The sequence below is a fragment of the Candoia aspera genome, chromosome 1 (genome assembly GCF_035149785.1).
Source record: "Candoia aspera isolate rCanAsp1 chromosome 1, rCanAsp1.hap2, whole genome shotgun sequence".
Lineage (NCBI taxonomy): Eukaryota > Metazoa > Chordata > Lepidosauria > Squamata > Boidae > Candoia > Candoia aspera.
The window spans coordinates 152,948,554-152,963,833 of record NC_086153.1 but is presented as its reverse complement, the minus strand read 5'-3'; the positions used below and the strand labels follow the sequence as shown (position 1 = coordinate 152,963,833).

Genomic DNA, 15,280 nt, shown 5'->3' with positions numbered 1-15,280 from the left:
CAATGACTGTTAATATTCTATGACACTATTTGATACTATTATGACACATACAAGAAGCCTACAGATGAGTTAACACTGATATGTTATAACATGTAACATATAACATTTATAACATTGAGTTATAAAAGGCATTATCCACTCATCTTAAGGAAAAAATACTTTGTTCTCACTTATTAAGAATAAAAAGAAATTGCATAACCATTAGGACATTTTCTTGACATAGATCAGTTGTCTGCCAACATAGATCAGTTGTCTGGCTAAATGAGCCTTATAGGGTAGAGAAAAAGATGGTTTGCTTAAATTAAAAGCTAAACCAAACCTAATCCAAGATTAGTTGTACCTTTAACTTATACTAGCCATGTCCATGCAATTATAAACTTAATTTTAAAATACTAGCACTTAGTAGAGCATATACTTGGTTGTAAATGTGTATCTTGGAGCGCATAAAGATGTAATAACAACACTGAATATCTCTTAGTAGTGCAAATACCACTGAACATTACAGGCCAATATTCAAGTGGGAAATGCAGTATTTTCAAACAGCTATCACTGAAACTATTTTATGGGAACTTCTGACCTGTGCATCTAGACTTTACATATGCTATCCAGTGTCCATGCCAATCACTGTATATAAGCATGGAATCTGAGACCATAAGAAAGCATTACAGCTCTATCAAATGGGTGACTTCAAGTCCATTAGTAAAGCATTATTTCAAAAAGAGCTATACGACACAGGAGGTAAAATTCTGGTGCATTGGGAAGGGTACAAATGAAAATGGCATGGGCCTCTTTTTGGACTCACTGAGTAGGCATAATACACATTGTGATTATTGATATGTATCCAATTCCATCTTAGCCTTTTTGCTGTAAAGTACAATTCGAGTAAATGCATGCCTGCATTTCTGTATGTTTTTATAATATATATCTGTAACCATCATTATTTAAGTAACAATTCAACCTCAGAACAACTATGGTTGCGTAACAGTGCTTCCAAAATAGAAGTTAATTTTCCTGAAGGTCTTATAATGTGAAAAAGTAGTTTCTAATTGCATTATCAAGTGTGTAGAAATTCTTGTGTCAGTGATTCCATTGACAGGTCCTGATTATGGGAGAAACTAGCAAGGACAGACATCAATAAGCATCTTCTCAAACTAATAACTGAACTACATATTGACATTATAGCCAGGGTAAGAAAGGGCTCACATGGGTCTTTGTCAGACCCTATTTTATTGGAGAAAGGAGTTAAACAGGGCTGTTTACTTGCTCCCTTTTTATTTAACTTCTGTATTAATAATACTGTAGTGGCCATGAAGTCACAATTCCCACCCACCCCCTCACTTAATGGACAGCAAATTTCAGTGTTGATGTATGCTGATTACATGGGTCTTATATCCTGTACCCAGATTGGCCTTAGAATATTATTGACCAGACTAGCTGATTACTGTGAAAGGGAAAGACTGAAGATAAATTATAATAAAACAAAGGTAGTAGGTTTTGGCAGAAGTAATATTAAGCACAGATGGACAATTAATGCCCAACAAATACAGCAAGGCCCCCATTTTAAATACCTGGGCATCACTTACACCTCAGTTGTAAGTTATACAGTGGGTGCTATTTTGAAATTTTTCTATTCTAAAGGAGGGCAACTGATAGCCTCTGCAGTTAAAATATTTCAAGGCAAGGCGATAGCCCAGATGTTGTATGGATCTGAGATCTGGGGATAGGTTGAGATATATTGCCCAATTGGAAATAGTCCAAAGCAACTTCATAAGGAAGATTTTGGGGCTCCCACAGGACACCCCTGCTGCCTACTTAAGAATAGAGGTAGGGCTATCTTCCATCGCTGTTAGAATACACCTTGCATTGTTGGGGCACTATAAGAAACTAGAAAGCCTTCAAGAATCCCAGCTTGCCAAACTCTGTTTTCTCCATTACATAGTTGGGAACCAATGGACAAAATGTTTGTCACCCATCCTACAAATGTATTTCCTAACACCTTTAGGAGAACTTAGGGATGCGGTGGCGCTGCAGGTTAAACCGCTGTGCTGCTGAGCTTGCCGATCGGAAGGTCGGCGGTTCGAATCTGCGCGACGGGGTGAGCTCCCATTGCTAGTCCCAGCTCCTGCTCACCTAGCAGTTCGAAAACATGCAAATGTGAGATCAATAGGTACCACTTCGGCGGGAAGGTAACGGCGTTCCGTGTCGTCATGCCAGCCACATGACCACGGACGGGTCTACGGACAACGCCGGCTCTAAGGCTTAGAAACGGAGATGAGCACCACCCCCTAGAGTCGGATACGACTGGACTTTACGTCAAGGGAAACCTTTACCTTTACCTTAGGAGAACTTAGCTCCTGCAACAGAGAAAATATTAGAGATAGGCTTTCTGAAAGGGATGCCAATAAAGATGCCACTGAAGTACCGTCATCCAAATTTTCATCTTGGTGCCCTCATTATAAAAAACATAGAAGCCTCTCCCAGTGCCTGGTTAACGTAACCAGTGCGTCACTGAGAAGGGCTTTATATCCCTCTGCCTACAGACCATGCCCTCTGCATATCTTGAAGGGAGGTTTTGTAAGCAACCTGTTGAACAACGTCTCTGTCCTTGTGGTGTTGGTCAAATGGAGGGCATTATCCACTTTGTCCTCCACTGCCCCATGTACAATGAGATTAGGGCCAAATTATTGATGCTAGGTGAACTCAGGGGCTCCAATCTCAAAAAACTGAACTATCTTCTTGCAGATGTGTTTCCAACTGTCGGCAACCAAATTGCTACTTTTGCTCTGCTGTCACTTAAACTTAGAAATACTTTAGTTCTTAACTGTAGCCTTGGCTTTATTTTGGAAACTTTTTACATCTAATGCTCCTTTTATTACTTTATTTTACAATATTTTACTGTTATTTTATTGTATTTTGTGGCACGTTATATGTTATGACCTGTGGTTAGAACAATAAATTTACTTACTTACTTACTAATTGCATTATCAAGTGTGTAGAAATTCTTGTGTCACTGGCTCCATTGTTATTTTAACACAAGGAAACCACAACAAGCCACTCAAGAAATACATGAAATGCAACTGGCTTGGGTGGTGCTCCTTTAGGATTTCTACAATAACCCTGGCCTTCCATCATATCTGAACTTACCTGCTATGACCAGATATTTATAGGCTTGATATCACCTTCATGTATCTGGACTTAAAAAGTCCTTTTGAGAAAGGCACAACAGAAATGTTCAACAGACAGTAATCATTATCATTATGGATAAATGTGTGCCATGTGTGTTTTTCCTTAGTAGAGTAATATTGCACTTGAATGGATTTACAGGCAGGGAACATAGTGGGATTTATAGACATTCTATTGATCCCAGCACCCCAGGCTGTGAAGGGACACATATTTAAAAGGGCACAAATGAGGTGGCTTCCTCCACCAGAAAGCACATGGCATTCAGTTGGGTCAGAGAATGGGAAGGGCACAAACATTTAGGGGTGCTGGGATGACTCCAGACAGTGTAGTACAGAACAGCCACATGGACTGATCAGGGAAGGATGGCTCACTAAGCATTTCCACATATTGGTACTTGAGTAACCTGGATACAAAATATCTCTACACAAGATCAAGCACCAGTAGGACAATACATCTACCAATAGAAGAAACATCCCCCCCAAGTGTTTACCTGAATAGCTTTCTTATTTCTGCAAATCATTATAGAATGTTTAATTAACTCAAGCTTATTCAGTTAAATTAACTTATGTTTATTACATATATGGTACAAAATTAATTGCATATTAAAATTGCACAAAACTGGTATAATTACTCTAAAAATATTTATAAGATGTCTATATACATATATACCCATCACATCATTTCCTTTTGGTATAAACAACATTTTAAATCATGCACGAAATTATGATTAAGAAATACTGCCCAGATGGGCCCCTAGGCACTGGCCTCCATTACCCATATGGCTTTGGTCAATCAAGGTTTTCACATAATGCTTTTTAGAAAGACAGAGAAATAGCAGATTTGGTTATCAGGGTTAGCTGCACTTATGCCACATGCACTTTTCCCTACCAACAGGGAACTATGGGCACATTTTGGCCAGCGTGCCACAGATGAAGCAAAGCCCAGTCTTATCCCAAGCATCTTCACGCTCAAGTTACTACCTTGCAAGCCGCATTGTGCTAACTAGGAGGGTGACAGTATATATTGACTGTGAGACTTCACTCCAGGAGCTCCAAGAATTAGCATTTATGAGAAGGAAGCAACATTTTTTTCTCCAAGAATTCCAGCAAGTAAGTTTCGATGAGGCACCTATACTTAGGCAATGTAAGATGGCAAAACTCTTATCTGTTCTCTCCCACTTCCTTATGTTGGGAACTGTATGCCCCTTCTTTTGTGAAGTAAGGAAAACTGCTAGCCCTTCTATCAATGTTAAGAAGTCTCATATCTGCTCATATCCATAACTGGTGTTCCAGTAAATTACAAACTTTGATAAACTGCCTACAAATGCTGTTGAATCATAATGCACATCCTTTCATAAGTTAGAACCCCCACTCTGGGTGGTGCTTGGATGTTTCTTTCTTAGTATTTTTTGCTATTGCTTCGTATTGTAGTTCTATTATTTTACTATATTGGTCTTGTATTTTAACCCTTAATTTTAAGAAGGGAATATAAACCACTTAGAGCCCTGCTGGATTGGAGCAACATGTGAACCCCAATAAGTAAGCAAGCAGGAGCGTCAACACATTTCCCCATGTCTAATATTTGTTCATTTCCACTTCTGGGATTTAGGAGACTTCTTCCTAAAATTCTCTTCATTTCACTTTTTGGCGTGTTTTTTTTTTTTTGCAGTCATTATCATGATAATGGTAATGAGGATTCATAGCCGGATAAGGAACATCTTCACATTATAAGCTTTAAATACTTGAAGAAGAATCAATGACCTTTAGATCTTTTCACAGCCACTGAGCTGTAATATCTACATTGATAATTTGCTAGTAACTATGGTGTATGTTCATTGAACGTTGTTGTTATTACTGTTATATCAATCACAGTACACATCTGAAATACAAAGCTATTTATTTTATAACTCAAGCAGGGAACTGATGATCCTTCCATCACTATTATAATACCCATTATTGCTGGTAATAATTTTACTCATTTATATAAATAAAATTGATACAATTTATCAATGGTTTTCATTGAAGAAACAATCACACTCAGCTTTGTTGGGGTTGATGGGAATTAATCTAACATCTAGAGGGCTACAGATTCCCCACTCTTGCTTTAATCCTATTCTATTTCTGCAAACCCATATATCATCTAGAAATCACGTTAAATTGGTCTTCTTTTAGAATGGCTACCTTTTTATTATGGTATTTAAGCTACTATTGAACATGCAAATGTTCCTGAAACTTCCACTACCAGACATAATCCACTTCCATGTAATATTTACTTGGCTATCTAACCCAGTAAGATAACAATTTAGCAGCATATTTTATTCATACAACAAAACTGAATACTACTTGTCAAATGAATCGAACAATGCAACAGTAGCTGCCACAACTTGAAAATAAAATGCTGCCAGCCATAGTAATGCATCTATAAAATGCAGTGATTAAATTCCACTTCAGGCCACTGTTTCCATTTTCTATTGGTGTGTGAATAGACACTAAACATTAAATGGTGGGGCACAGGGTGTTTTTTGCACAATGATGTTCTTCTGGTTATTCATCTTCACAGTAAACACTATAATTCGACCTAGCCAAAAAAATTATACTAAAACAATATTTAGGACCATCTGTTCCAAGGCCAATTTCTAAAATTACACATTTAGCCATCACATGACAAGGAACTGGCAGTCATGAATCTGGGTGGAGTTCTTTCAATCTTTGGCTTAAGCCAATCAAACATACAGAATCTTCAGCTTGGATCACCAAGCAAAAAATATGCAGTTCAACATCAACATAAATCTGTAACACCGGTGATCTCAAAGCTTCCCTTGTTCTCACATAATAGTGTTCTGTGTAAAAGAAAATTAGACTTAAGCCAAGAGACTTAATTACTGTTGTGTGGCTATTTCAAAACACTTCCACCCAGTTGGAAAGTCAATTCTTTTCATACTTAAATAGGAACATTGATTTTAAATATAATGATATTTTGAATAATAAGGCCAATCTTACAGAGGTGCAAGTTGTCTCACACATATAAGTGAAGGAAGTTCTAGTTAACTCACCTCCAAATAAAATGACTGCAAAATAGACATTTTTTTAAAAATATACCTTTCGCACTCATAAAAACTAAAAAGGTCTATTAAAAACAACTGAAGGAATCAAGAGAAAAAGCTGCATTTCATCAAGCATTCCTTGATGAAGATTAATTTTGCTGTCCACATACAAGGGTTCCTACATGTCTTTGCTTAACAAAGTGTTTCTAGTAGGTTCCTGCTAGGCAAGATGGAATGTGTATCTGTAGTCCAGCAAGTTAAATATATAATTTTGAACTTGATTTACAACTTTGAATCCTACTCCCTTTAGGTCCGCTAGCTTGGCAAAGAAACTTCACTTTCTATACACTTAGCATTCAAGATAGCTGTGGTTATCTAATTGCTATGATGTCTTGTATTCCTAAGCACTCAGCCAGACAGGCAGAGCTTTTGACTTTGAAAGCAAAAACTAAAAGCAAAACAGTTGTCATTCACTACCTGCACTTTAAAACCTCACCACTTCTTAAAATAAGACAGGGGTCCATGTGCCTCCCTAAAACCTTGGACACACATTCATAAGACCTCCAAATCTTGTTTCCAAACCAACATTTCAATGTGCAGATGAGTGAAATTATTAAATACCTGACTGAAGGATAATTATATTACCTACATTTAATTTTTATTAACTTTTAATATAAACAAAATCAAACCAAATTTAGATTTTGTATTAATTCCCACTGGTGCTTTTTGTGATTTGGCAAAGGCAACTCCAAATGCCCATTCAAAAACACATTTCTACAAAATTTTAATTTACAGAGAAAAAAACCACCTTACTTCATAATAATTGACATCCTATCAATATCTTCATGTTGCTCCTGTTGAAAAACTATTTACAAAAATAATACTTGAGTGCGTTAATTATATCATATTGCTTCCTTGAATCCAACGTGGCTTATGTGTTTTCACAAGAAATAAATGTAAAAATGACTGGCACACACATTCCTCCTTGCAGAGTTAGGAGTCCTTTGTTAGTAACAGAAATTATATAGAGAAAATATGGGCCTCCAGACACCCTGCTTCTTTTCAGTAGGGAGGGATTTAGTTTTATGTGGGAGCAGTAAAATATAAAACTCTTCTTTGTATGCAATCTCAAAACATACATCAAGGAAAAGCTTCAGCATTTGAGTATTGATTTGTAAGATGCACCAAATGATCAGTAAATAAACGAAGATTCAGAAGCTCTCAGACATTACTTTGTTAAATGTATGGTTAGGCTAGGAGTTCAAGCATTAATCTGCCATAATGCATCTATTTCTTGTGAGCTAGTGTGGTATAGTGGTAAATACCACTTTATAGTGGTAAAGGAAACCCAGATTCTAGTCTACCCTTAGCCAAGGAAGTTCACTAGATGACTTTGGGCCAGTCATTCTCTCTCAACCCAACCACTTCACAGGGCTGTGGCCATGGAGACAAATATGTCTAGGTACTGGCATGTCCCAAATAAAAGTAGTAAATATTATTTGATCCAGAGTATTACAAGACAAGCCCTAAATCCCTCTGATTTATTCCAGACAAACTAAAGACACAACAACAGTATGCAAATAGAAGATAAAGAGAAATGCAAGACAATTGCTGTTCCTCTCCCTCCTGGCAAGCTTGAACTGAGTGAAGAATGAAGAGCCTCCCTCTACATTCTGCCCTTGGCTGAGCTACTCCAGTCACTGCAATCATCATCTCAGCTATCCCAGCTAATAGGAAATGGGCCCTGCCCTACTTGTGCCTTCTGGGAAAGCTGATAGCTTTTTAAAAATGATTTCAGGGATTTGGGATGGCAGTCTCAAAGTTCTTGCTAAGCCTAAGAAGGCACATGTTCTTCTGAAGTGCAGGCTTAATTTAAAACAAGGTCAACAAGGACCAAAGTGTTGAAAATTAAAGTCAACATGGCTCGCAGCAGCAGATTATTCATGATTTATGTCCAAGACCTTCCTGAAAAAAGGGCAAGGCTGGGAAAAAAGGAGCTGTGGGCAGATAGAACTGGCAGTGAAAATGGCCCCAGACTCAATTTATAAGAGGCCACATCATAGATGGTGACTTCATTTGCATCAAGCATATGTTAACTAGTTTGAAATGACCCTTTCTCACCATAGGCAAGATTGCTCATCACTAAGGAGACTGACAACACCAATTTAAAAAAATAGACAATACCAACAGGGTCTGCAATGTGCATGTGTTTGTCTCAAAATGGGCAAAGTGGCAGCCTTGGCTCAGAGATACAAGCTTCATGCACTCCACACATGCATTGTTTCATGTACGTACAAAGCGGGCAGGGCTTGTATTACAATGCCACGTCTGCCATCTTGCCTGATTTGACCTCCCCCATGGACATTGCTGGACAGTACCCAGTCATCTCTACAGGTATCCTTCCTGGTTTGAATATACAGTACATCTATGTTATCCAAAATCCAAAGAACTTATTTTTTTTATACTGTACCTGTGAGGTAGGTATTATGTGAGGAATTGATAAAATAGTGAGACAGAGGCTGGCTCATATCTTCATTCAAATCCAGTTTTTCAGGTGGAACGACTCCATTTTCTTCTCCACTTAAGTATCTCATAAATCCATCCACTGATATCTGTCCTGGGAGAAAAGGAATTCAAGAGTCATATCCTTTAGCTCCACATGCTCCACTTGCAGCTCACAGGCTCATTTGGATTAATAGTTCTACAAGGCAAGACAACACATTATTTCCTGTATCAGCAGCAATGTTGGTTCTACGGTTCCATCCACCTTTATCACTATTGATCTATTGACACCTTGCTCAACCAGATGTCCTCCAGATGTGTTGGGGCTACAATTCCAAGAAATCCCAGAAAGTATGGCCAAGTTCTTTTCCGGTTGGGACTTCTAAGGTTTGGGTGTAGAGAAATATGTGTCAGTTTTATCTAAGTCAACCATACTAGCTCTGCTATATTAAACAGCCAGTTTCTCAGTGCCCCACATGTCATAAAAGGTAAGGATCTGATTGCAAGGGAGGACCTCCTGATACCTTCATCAGATTTCTTGCCTGGAAAGGTCAAAAAGAGAGGGAGAAAGAAACAACCAGCCCACACATCCAACACGACTTTAACATTTTTCCTTTTAGCTTTATATTTTAGTTGCCAAAAAAATCGAAGTCACTTTAATGGGGGAAGTTTCAGAATAACTTTCTTCCTCACAAGAAAAAAGAATGTTCTTAGAAATCTATGACTAAGATTGACTGCTAATGATACTGCAGATCGACTGCACTATCTTGATTCCAGTAACAGCCACAATGATGGTGTTCTCACAGTACTGGAATATTAATGCCCCCACGTACTCATGTGATTAACAGAATGACTTCTGCCAACTTCAGTTTGGCTTCTGTCCAGGCAATTGGTCAACAGAGGAAATATATTCTCAGAGGAAACATATTCTCCAATGCAGAAGCAAGTTTGAAAATGGTTCTCCGGCTAGTCTGTTTTGGTTGAACATAATAGTTCAGAAATTATATATTCTAAATTACACTGCCGCAGTAAATGTATACTTCTTGATGGCTAATGACAGTGTAAATTCTTCAAAGCATTCTCTATATTGGGCTTCTCAGCCTTTTGGCTAAGATCAAGTATATCAATAGTGGCTACATTTTGTTTTGCTGAGAGCCCCATTCCTCCAAAAATCCTCTACTGTATTAATGGACAGATGCCAGGAGAGCTACCCCATCACTTTCTGACACTGTTTGTACCTCCCATTGGCAGAGACAGCCAGCTCTTATTAGAGGTCTAAAATTGTCTAGCCCAGCTCTATACAGATCGTTTTTTCCCCACATCCTGCCATGCTGTTGAATAGAATGTATTCAAAAATGTCATCCTAGGAGGCAAATGAGAAAACTGCAAAATGCATGCATTGACATTTTGTTGAAAGTTCCCTACTTGGGCTCCTGTAGCTGGGAATTTCTTTTCCTGTGCATTTCAGAAACATTCATAAAATATGGCATAACAGGCTGGTGAACATCCCAGCTAGCTCAAGGATGGCTGGCAAGCTCCACAACTGCTCTGGACATAAAACAGAGGTTTACATATGAATAAATCTGATTAAAGGATGTGTTATTTTCGGCTGTGTCTTGATGCAGTTTCCTGTTGTTCTTCCTAATCTCCTGCATTCTTCATAAGGATGCACATCTATGGATCAGAAAGACTGAATTACTTCCAAGCAGCAGGATGGAGCCTTTCCCAGCCAGAGGCTCTGTTTAATGTCCCTTACTAGAGCTCTTTTCAACATTCTCACCAACATATTTTCATTGTATAGGTGGATTATCACTGAATACGAGGATGAGTGGGTATAAGCCTGTTGATCCAGCACGTTTCATTACATCTTCATCAGTGTTAATGTGCTGGGAAGGCAAATATCTATAATTGGCAGCCTCCTCATGGAAGTTCCCCATGATATTTTGAACCTTGGAAGAACAAGGTTCTTAATAGCTCAGTGCAGAAATACCCATACCATAAGCCTGCATTCCCAGGAGGTGGAGCGTAGCAGGGGCCATCATAAAACAACAAAAAGGGCAGAATAAATGTGATTCCTGATCCATTCCTGATCACGGCTGGAACACCTGAAGTAATCTGCATTCAGCTCAAAGAATTACAAGACAAGTTGGCAAGGTGCCTCAATAGAATCAAGAACGTTAAGATACTTTTTGGGGAAAAACAAGAAAAACAACCTTTCAAAAATCAGAAATAACATACCTAACAGAAAATGAGTCCTTTTCTAAAATGGCCATACCTTCCGACAATAACTTAGAGCAAGAATGTGCAATAGTCATCAAGCCCATTTTCTGCAGCTCCCAAAGCCCACAAAAATCACACTATCAAAATTTGGTAGCAAATACAGTTTTCAGTAGAAACAAAATGTAAAAAAAAATAAAAATAAAAGCAAAGAATCTGTAAAACTTCCCAAAACTCAAATATCACAACCTAGCACATTCATGTGGGATCATGGGGTCAGAATAAACCATTAAGTAGCATTCTTACAAAGTCTTGCTTGATCTCAGAACAACCCACAACCTGCAAATCAGTAGCTAGAGCTACAAGCAAAGCACCCTCAATAAAACTGTTGCATGCTAATTCCTATTATAGCATCAAAAAGATAAATCTATGTATGTGAATTTAACATACATTACAGTAGTAGTTTGAAATACACGAACACAGAAAAGATGGCATTCTTAGCTTAATAACATACTGTTGTTTTTATTCTCCACCTATGTCATTCACTTTAATCTTGTTTCTATAAATGCATAGAACACAGAAGAATGAATAGCATGATTTCTTGTGCAATGTAGCTGGGGAGTGAATACTCTGACCTGCTCAACTGATACATATTTCTGTAATTAACAAAAATGTAGGGTAGCGGATGAGCTTATTTTAAGAACATTCCTGCAATCTATTTATATACACATACACTTATATGCACATGAATTATTCAAAACATTAATGTGCATACCCTTTAATCATTTGTTAAAGAATAGCTTCTTTCGTTTAAGCTGAAAAAAAAATCCTTTTTTTCTTCCCTCTGTTTCTTTTCTTTCAAGGAAGGGGTTTAAAATGCCTCACTACAATATCCATGGAATTTATATTGTCTGTTCTTTAAAAAAATATCATATTTCTAAGACAGTACAAATGCTTTGCTAGACTGTGAGGATTTCAGATACAGCCAAAAATAAAAAGATCATTTTTGTTTAAAACAAAAACAAAAACCTCCCCTTCTCTTACTCAACAGGTACGATGTTCTGAAGACTACTTAAATTAATTTCTCTGGGGTTGTCCCAGTTCTTAATTCCTTACCACAAGAAACTTAAACTATTTGTTTCCATCTAAGCTTCAGATCATAGCAAAAAGTTAATCAAAGTTTTGTTTGCTCTGCTCAGGGATAACTACATTTGTTCATCAAATCTTGTTAGACTTCCTAAAATTATGATGTTCACTTAGGGGTAAGGAACAAATGTTGAAGGTAGTACAATAGAAGCATTCATTAATATGGCACCCCCATTATTTAGCACACAAATAATGTGCTACATGTGCTAAACCCCACATTATTTAGCACACTTGGCAAAATTATAATTATTAAATTAGATCATTATTAAATCCAATTATTAAATCCAGACCAAACTGGAGAGCCAGTTTGGTCTAGTGGTTAAGGCAACGGGCTAGAAACCAGGAAGCTGTGAGTTCCAGTCCTGCCTTAGGCATGAAAGCCGGCTGGGTGACCTTGGGCCAGTCCCTCTCTCTCAGCCCAACTCACCGCACAGGGTTGTTGTTGTGGTTAGAAGAGGAGGAGAAAGGAGTATTAGGTATGTTCACTCCCTTGAGTTATTTATAAAAATAATAAAGGCAGGATAAAAATTAAATACATATTGTAAATGTACTGTTTCCAGTACAAAATCATCTTGAATCTATTGAATCAAGATGATTTTGTACTGGAAACAGTATATTAAAATATAAAAAATACAATTAAAAACCCTGTACTCTAAAAAGCATATGAAAATTGTATGTTTGGTTTCCCTTTGTTACATTTTTTTCTTCACCAAACATCTGGAGATCTCAGTGATATCTTCTAGATTGTCTCTACATTGTTCTGTATGAGGCTGAAATATAGTTCATGTTTTCTGGGTGGGGGGATTATACTTAGTATTTTTTTGTTTTTGTCCACTAAAAGGAATCCATTTTTCTGTGAGTGCTTTTAAGACAAAGAGCTACCAATCAAAAGCCATTTTGTTTTTTTTCTCCTTAGCAATAACTAAAATTAAATTAGTTACCAGGGCTGTGCAGAGATCCAGATTTGAAGGCAACATGTGATGTGAAGTGCCTACTGCCACATACCTGCCCCTGTCAGGAGCACCTTAAATATGCTGTGTCTTTTCCTGGGATGGTAGTGAGCCCAGGCAATTTAAGTATGCTATGCAGACTCTAAATCACATTGTACCTTTCAAGTCTGAATGTCTGCACAGCTATAACAGAAACACATTATGAAAAACAAATGAAACCAAAGGGAAGCAAAATGTAGTTTCAGCACTGTGCTGTTGCTGCCCATCATGAGCCTAGAATGCAGAACGTGTGGCAATTTAAACAGAGGAGAGGGCAAAGCTTGCTGAACGAAAAGCTAGGTGCGAATCTAACAAACAGCACTGTGACATATGCAGAGATGACTTTGGTGGCACCTAGGCTATGGCACTAGGAGGAAGTAGAAAGCTCTTTCTGTAAAGTGCTTGCTCTCTGTATCTGTCCGTTGTTTTTTTGTAAGCCTTCTCCATCACTATGGGGTGTTGTTTCTGGAAGCTAACTTCTGTCACTAGGATTCTTCTGGGCGAGCGGTATTCTGCTCCGTCAGCCTCTTCCTTTATTATTTTGCCTACCTTTGGATGGTCAGAGCGACTCTCAAATTGTAAGTGCAGCTCAAGCAAAACCTGCAAGGTTTCACTCCATTCTTCTCTGGAATGCCATCAAAATTCCAAGAATAATTTTATCATTCTGAGACCAATCAGAATTGAAATATTCAGGTTGAGATTCTGAAAGATGCCCAGGCAGAATGTTCCTATGAACACACCCTGCCTTTTCAAAAAAACAATCTCTTATTTTTGTAACATTTTTCAAAAGCATACATATTTAACGTCTGAAAAATATACTGATTTCACTGAGAAATGGGTGCATTGAAAAACTATGAGTGCTTCTAAATCACAGGCCAATTAGAATTCTTCAGAATTCTGGCTTATCCATGAACAGGCAGTATAATAATGCACATACCATTCCAACTGGCTCCCCCATGTCTGAATATAGAGATGGCTGCATCTGTGATATGCTTACTGTTGACCAAACCATGCTCCTGGCTTATTCATCTCAACAAGCCTGAATTAAAGGCCATGGTCAGTTTTTGGTTTCTGTCCCTGGGTTGTTCTGAGAGGAACACATCAAAGGAATACATCTCATCATTCAGATGAGACAGCAAATAAACTATAGATAAAGAGATCTGGAATATGGGGTGGGGGGTACTGCTCATTTTCTGATACAAAAACCTGACCTAATGTCTTATTTGAACACAGATAAAGGACTTCATGATGCTTCTTCAACTAACATTAGCTTCAACAAAATTAAAGAAAATGTTTACTTATTTTCCAATTGCAAATGCAATTCAGCTGCTTGCAGAAGTCACCTTCTTTTGACTACATTTTGGCAATAAATAATGAGACGATGAGGTTATTAAAGTCTCCTGGGAGACCATACCAGAAAGAGCAAACAAATGGCAACATTTTGTGTGTGGCATGAAATCCTTCATGAGCTGGCATGAGAGTGTTAGATAAGGACAAAAAACTAGGAGGAACTTTTAATAGCAATAAATTAAATCCACCGTTGTTTATGTCTACCATGCCCTGTTGGGAACAGTCTATAGGTCTGTTCATAATTTATACTCACTTCTATACACTGTGTTCTCATTAAGATCATTACCACTGCACAGCCCAGTACTAAAATGGTAAATGCTCCCAAGTGTGAGAAACAGACTCCCCTCCCCCTGACTTATTGCCATAAAGGAACTGAGGGAAGCGATCATTCCGTTCTGCAGCTGTGCTACCAGATATTTCATGGCTGAAAGGCCCTGCCAGGAGCACTTCCGAGGACACTGCTGAGACAGGGGACAGCCAGTAGTTGGGCACAGACTGAAAATAAAACGGTCTGCCAGGCTGAATTCCTGGCAAAACGTCACTACTAGCCATTTTTTGTCCTGATCAACGGAAGCCATGAAGTTCCAAAATGGCCGAGAATCCAAGTCTGTGCTCCTTCTTTGCAGCTTCACATAGCATTGCTTTGTAAACTATTGCTGGCCTCCTGAAATGCCTGTGGGTCAGCCATTTAGAAAATCCCTCACCATCTGCTCTTTCCTGAGGTGCAACTGCAGCACCCGCAATAAAAATAAACCACAATAGTTCAGAGAGTGAGCTCATTCTAGATTCAAGCCATAGCTGAGTGGCAAATCACAGTGTGAGTAATCCTAGAGCCATCTCTCCATCCTGT

General features: G+C 38.2%; 1 protein-coding gene across 1 annotated transcript in view; it reads right to left on the bottom strand.

Moving 5' to 3' along the window:
• PLCB1 (phospholipase C beta 1) overlaps positions 1-15,280 on the bottom strand; it is a 496,305-nt gene that overhangs the window by 141,957 nt on the left and 339,068 nt on the right. Inside the window, exon 10 of the mRNA XM_063316122.1 lies at positions 8,697-8,843. Coding sequence (XP_063172192.1) covers positions 8,697-8,843 — 147 coding nt within the window. The remainder of the gene's footprint in view (positions 1-8,696; positions 8,844-15,280) is intronic.